General features: G+C 34.5%; 1 protein-coding gene across 1 annotated transcript; it reads right to left on the bottom strand.

Moving 5' to 3' along the window:
* Nucleotides 1–2485: 2485 nt before the first annotated feature.
* On the bottom strand, nucleotides 2486–5081 carry LOC130647040 (uncharacterized). Its single transcript, XM_057452755.1, has 4 exons — nucleotides 4922–5081; nucleotides 4578–4849; nucleotides 3686–3767; nucleotides 2486–3387 (listed from the first exon to the last, which is right to left on the bottom strand). The coding sequence occupies exons 1-4, from the start codon at nucleotides 4989–4991 to the stop codon at nucleotides 3125–3127; spliced, it is 687 nt and encodes a 228-aa protein (XP_057308738.1). The 5' UTR covers nucleotides 4992–5081; the 3' UTR covers nucleotides 2486–3124.
* Nucleotides 5082–6969: the final 1888 nt, after the last annotated feature.

Consider the following 6969-nt stretch of genomic DNA (forward strand, 5'->3'; position numbering starts at 1 on the left):
AATGCGTTTTGTCCGTGTGTCTCGAACCTTGCAGTACCATTTCGTGCAGAGACAGACGACGGCTATTATTAAAACGACGGTAAGAAGATTTGTTGGAAAAAAAGACATTTTAACTTAGAAACTAATTAATATCAAAGATTGGTTAAAAATCTGTGGGGAAGTTGTGATGTCATTCCAATTTGCTGTTGTGCACATGTAAACAAATTATACAGAATTATTTTTTGTCTTATTTTGATTAGTCCATCAAAAGCTAATGCGCAAGCGATTAAGGCGCCAAAGTCGGATTTAACTTTGTGACCTGAGGTGTAGCTCATTATTTGCGCCGAATCAGCGGCAATATCTTTTCACTGCGCATGCGTTACGCCATATGAGTCGACGCTTTTTGCGCTATAGCGATAAAAGTTGAAGAAAATCATGTGGCAAACCATTTAATCTTTTAAAAGCATTGCACCTATACTTAAACCTAACCAGCTGCGTATGCAGCAGCCAAAGAAGATTAGCCGTGGGATCCAGGTTGCAGGCAGATGACGTCACTCATTCTAGAAACTGATCCACATTTAGAATGTTTAGCTATTGTTCTCTCGGCTGAGGACATGCTCGGCGTGACAATTTTATAATCTAAATAATGAAAAGAAAAATAGAAATGATGTACAGTATTTTATTTTTGAAGAGAATCAAAGAGTACGTACAATCTTTTGATGAAGAAACTACAAACTTTCTTTCGGCTTCTTCAGAAAGAGCTTGCTCCTCTAAAATTGTTTTTTTGGCTTGACCAATTTTTTTCTCTGTGCTTTATTTTTATGATGTGGTGTGAACCTGACTTTATTGCACTCTTATACATGCGAATAGACCTTTCCCGAATTTCCTAATTATGCCAAACTCAATTAAAAGAGGTCGATGCTAAAAATTATACTTAATTCAAAGTTTCTTATTAAAAGGAGGAAAAAAATTACCTAATGTCGTAAATATTTCTGTTCGTTAAGTGCCTCAATTTGGTAGCTGAAAATTGCAGTCAAACCCTTCATATAGTCAAGCTTTCTAAGAATACCCTCGTTTTCAAAATAATTCTTTTCTTCAAATCTAAATAAAATCCAACCAGAATTTTATATTGCTCTAAAAACTTCAGTTTTGCCAAGATAGTTTGAAATTCTATCATCTGAATATCCTTATTTAAAAAGCATAGAACCCGAGCTCAACCCCAGCACCTTTTACCGTGGCGGTGGAGTGGACTAGAATTATCAGAAAGCGCAGCACCATTGAGAAACAAATAGTCCTGGAAACGAGGTTGCATAGAATCATTATAAAAATTTTAATTATGAAATTCAGGAAAGGTGTTTTACCATAAAAATACCATTGTTAGCATTTACAAATTTACCGTTGGGTTATTGTCTGTTTACATGGAAAAAACAGTAGTATCAGTATGTTGACTGAAAGTTATATACTAAAATAGCAGGTGTGACTTTTGCATGTGACCCTTATCTATATTATAATGCTCGCGTATGTCTATCTGTTGGTCTGTGAACTAAAATGCACACTGAGAGTAGCGATGGGCGAACTCACGTAGATTTTTGCATAAAGACCAGTTTTATAATTATGAAGCGGCGTCAAACAGAAAATAGCATAGTAGAAGTATTTCTACCGATATGCACTTTATCGCATCACAACAAATGCAAAATGTTCTGAAAACGAGGTTGGTCCACTTGCCTTAAAAGAAGCTTCAAACGAATGCGAGCGTTGCTACCCTCATTGATGCGGAAGGAGTTAATATTTAAGGTCACACCAGTTGACTCAATGTTTTGGTTAAATTTTCGTATAATTAGCTATCATAATACGTGACAATGTATCTTTCAACGAAGACCAAGTGTTACAATACATTATATACAACATTGTAGCTGAGCCAGTATCCTTTCAAACAAAAAACCTGAAGTCTTAAAAGTATATGCCGGACTTGTAATTTAGTCAAAGAATAACAAATCAGTGTTTTTTTTGTAAACTATAAAATTAATGTGAGGATAAAGTTTTTCACTTGCTGTAAGATTAACCAAAAAAAGAAAATAATCATATGTTGGGTGTTTTAGACTACTTTTTCGTGTTCCGGATACAGACTGTTGCAAAATAGGCTGTCTATTCACGCAAATCACAGCTTTATAGGCGAAATGAAGTGACTTCCCTGCCTTGTTGGAAGATCGTGTGAACAAAAGAATTGAAACAGATGGCTACTTAGCAAACAAATGTTATATATTCACTTCAATGCAACTGAGGCATCTTGTATCTTTTCTAACATGGGGTAAGCGATAAGAGCATAAGAGAGGGTACTCATGAAGGAGATAGTGGCTGGGTGGGTACGCCATGACTCTTTTATATTTAAATTTCACTTGTTCACCTAGACAACTATCGATACTCTAGTTCTTGCGCACTTCAATAATCACGTTTGCTCATTGTTTTAAAGAAAACACACGGAAAAAACAAGAAAAGAATTGAAAAAAAAAAGTTAACTGTGTTTTTTATTTAAAACTAATTTCTAATCGTTAGCTACATAACAAGTACTCCATATAAAAGTATTATAAAAATTTATGAAAAACATGCGCCATCTTGCTGCCGCGTCCCCTGAAATCTTCTGATCCTAATATATGAATAAGCAATGTGTTTTATTTTTCTCTCTTCTATGACTCTGGACCCTCATAAAGCCCCACTAACGGTCAATAATGATAACATTACCGATGCAATAAAATACGGGCACACAGGGATGACTCACAAATCAGAAATTGTACCCAGACTTTCCAGAGTTCGGATTTTACACCACTTTCCTCCTTCCTGCGATAAAATGTTAAATAAAAAATAGTAGTATACAGGTATTGTCAAGTTCTGACATGGGAACAAGGTTGAAATCACTCGACGCTCCTGGTTTATACATGTCAAAATAATTTCTTCATATTTTTCAAAAAATCAATGTTCCCAGGTAAAAATTTGTTAAAATTCAACCTTTCCTGAGCATCCACGTTTAGCGTACACTTTTTAACTTTCTAAACACTCGATAAATGACAAATAGGAATAACTTCGTACAATTTGTATCTACAGTTATATGATCCGGAGTTCATACAACGTGATTTGGAGTAAAGCTTCGTCAATTGTATTCTTGTAATTTGGAATAGGGAAGCTTAGAGCTTGAGGTATATGGCGGTGGCGCTGTCGTTTGCATATTATTGGAAGTATTTACAACCATGATGTTGGCTGGTGACATCGCTGGTGCCATGACAAATTGTGATCGTTGACGACGACGATAACAACGACAGCAACACGAGATTAATGCAATCACCAGTGCGATTGCTCCAACTATGATAACAATTCTTATCGTTTGACTTTGTGAATACCACCACACAAGGAATTCTAAAAAAGAGAACAAAATCTGTAAGTTGGCACAGCTACAATATTATTGCTTCAATTGGACGTCACAAGGCTAGAGTAAAGCATTGCTATTTGAGATCTTTGATCTTTAAGACGACAGAATTGGAAAACACTTAATTACAATGTACACAAGACAAATTCACTCTGAATAGCTTTGCACTATAGAAATATATTTTTCAAATTCGTCGTGTAAAGCATACCTAACCAAAATTTGTCGTGTAAGGCTAAGCATAACTAGCACTAGAAACTTGCTTTCTTGGCCTTTCTTTGAGTAACTTACCGTTGCAATCATTGTGTGCAACACGTTCGTCCATAACTGGTATTGTTGCTGTGAAAATGAGGGTCTTTACTCGTAGGTTGATCTAAAAAGTTAAAAAATTCTAAAATAATCCGGTGGTTCCATTACGTCAAGATATGTATCGTTGGCAACGAAATTAGGATGTTTAAGCTGTTGTTGATTTTAAAAAGAAATATTTAGGGTATTATTAAGTCGGTAATTTCACGACGTCAGAAACCAATAATGAATTGCTATATAATTTGAGTCATTTGCATGCTTGGCTAGATATGTTAACGATGGCTATTGCAGGACAATAAAGCTTGGTCACCCGCATCAAAATAATCGAAGTTCTTGACTGGCTGGCAAAACAAACAGATTTGTGAATGTCTTAGGATTCTGGGTAATTCTGTTACCAACTATGCCCACATGCTGCATTTATAAGTTTTAATCACTTTTTTGCGCCCTTTTTGCGCCCCTTTTCGCCCTTTCTTACTCCTAGATTTGTGAGCTCCCCTCGAACTTTTTAGTTTACGCAAACTTATAAATTCCAGCATAGAGGAATGTTTGTTATTATTTTTTTTCATGGCCAAAAATACCATGAGGTTACAAGGAGAAATGTACTTTATTACTTCTGCATGTAAGCAGAGCTAAATAAGAAGAAACGCCGATGCCTCTTTATTAACCAAGTTGAAAAATGCACGTACCTTTTCATATACAACATTTTATAAACGACTTAATCTTTCAAAAAATAAAGGAAATAGTAAACAATAGCCAGACTAAAGGAAGTAAGTGAAGAAAAAAAAAGGACAAACAACAGGAATAATTAAAAAAAAAGTTCACAAAGCAGAACATGAAATATCAAGAGAAGGACAGACATTTAAGACATATAACATACCTTTATGTGTATGTTATCGTTAGAGTCATCTTGCAACTGAACATTAATGTACAGACCAGCCAGTCCACCAAGTGATGCTCCGGGGATTGGAATATCTGTTGAAGAGTCAAATTCTTTTTCATAACTAAGTTCTATCGCTTCAATGGTCAGTTCAATTTTAATTTTTGGTGGCTTGCAATTTACCAATGTTACACCAACACTTGTAGTTTTTCCATCAACTTCACTTTCGCATTTATAAGACAATCCATCTTGTGTGCAACCACCCAAAGTTTCTAAAAATAAAAAATATTCCGTTTATCATCCCATCTGTGTTTTTTTATCTGGTTCCTTCATAATATATATACCTTTAGCAACCACAAGTATTAAAACAACTTCACAACAAAATTTCCACACGTTCGCCATCTTAACATTCATGAAAAGCTGGCACAAAATAAAGGCGTATGGTTCATGCCACAAATTGTTCTATTATATTCTCAGAAGGGAACAATGGACGTCTGTGCTTATTGGTTTACACTTACAATTAAAAATTAAAAAATAATAATGGTCACTATACTACAGTTAAAATTAATACGTTAACGTAACACAAAGTAGACTTAAATTTCGTACCCAGGTTATATTTTACATACTGAATCAACCTCGTTCCCCGGACTTTTTGTCTCTTATTGGCGCTGCGCTTATTTATAGGTCTGACGAAGAAGATCCTGGATTGGTTGAGGCTTTTCACCTAATTATGCGAAAGATAAAACGTCACTCGGTCTGTGAAATATTCATGCTGAGATTAACTGTAAACAATAAAGATAGCCGACACTGTGCATACATGTTTTGTTTCAAAGAAAAAATATTTTGCCAAAAATATCTAGAATTTCAATTAGATTGAAGTACCTAGTTTACTTTTCACTTAGATGTACTTGTGGGTAGCTACATGCTGCTTACGATCAGATTAATAATAGCAACCAGCCATGACATTGCCTAGCTAGCTAAAACAAGCGTGTACAAAGATAGGTACAGATAGAGAGGTACTACTTTGTTAATTATTATTATTATTACTACTGAACATTAGAATATAAAGTAAGCGTAGCTAGCTACATAAACGAAAACACAGATAAGGGATTGCATGTATTTGCCATGCTGATTAAACTGATTTTACCTATTGCAGGAGATTATAAAGCTATATTATATATATATACATTGAGCTCGCTATATTAAAACACAAAACAACGTTCACAAAAAATATTTAGCAATATTGATTTACTAATGACTGAAATTGTCAAGATTTGCTATAGCTTAAATATTACATCATAATTTATGCAGCTAATTAACTCTGAATTTTTTTAAATGTTAATAGCTTGAGAACGAAAGGAGTATTTTAAAGAAATTAAAAAGACTTGTTAACCAACATTTAGAGCTTTATAATATAAGCCCAACATAATTTTATACATTGGGTTCCCTTTAATATTTTTGTCGTATTCCTTCACTGCATCACTAATCCCAAACAAGCTCTCATCTGCCTCAAACTTCCACTGTTCCAAGTTCAATACAGCAGCAGAAAAACAATTTCATTCAAGTATTCTACCTGACCATTTAGAATGGAATTTAGGTGTTGACCAAAACAATATTTTTTTCATTTTTAACTAGGAAAGGTCAGCAAGTAAATGAAAAATAATTGATTTTCCAATTCTACTAGGCAAAAGTGCCACCACATCATTGCCCTTAAACAAAAGCCTCGAAATATATAATTTGCTTTGGTTTCAGACAAAATGTAAAATATATATTCGCTTTAAAACATCAATATATACTTTAGAGTCATCACAACCTAAGTCTTCCCGGGACATTCTTTACTAAGAAGTTACGTTTCCACCGATCACAATAAAGTCCGGACGCTAATAATTAAATTGAAACTCGCTCACCAAAGACTAGGGACCAAACCGGATAAACGAGACACGAGTGCATTAATTAGAAATCTGCGAAAATTACAGATTTTTTGCCAGCCTTTATCAGGGCAATGTTCGTCCCGCCGTCCAATATGCAAAAAGAGACAACAGGACCTGGTATCGAGGTTGGTACTGACTCACATTTGATGGATGATGGTATCCATCGATTGTGAATAATGATTTACTTTACACACGATATTTTAATAAGAGCTAGTTAAACCTGATCTGCTAATAACTTTAATTTGTTTTTTTTAATAGTATGAACACAACTTCTGAAAGCAGTCTCAATTTGTTCTATTCATGAAAAGTTATTTCTGTTTTAGTCCAAAAATTAAAATTGCTTTGTTTTTTACAATGCGGAACATGATGGTAATATTAAATAAAATTTTGATCTCATTACCGTTTTAGGCCGTAATATTTCATCGACAGGGACACCATTTTGAATTTTCGCAATGCACCTC

This window comes from Hydractinia symbiolongicarpus, chromosome 6, assembly GCF_029227915.1.
Source record: "Hydractinia symbiolongicarpus strain clone_291-10 chromosome 6, HSymV2.1, whole genome shotgun sequence".
Classification (NCBI taxonomy): domain Eukaryota; kingdom Metazoa; phylum Cnidaria; class Hydrozoa; order Anthoathecata; family Hydractiniidae; genus Hydractinia; species Hydractinia symbiolongicarpus.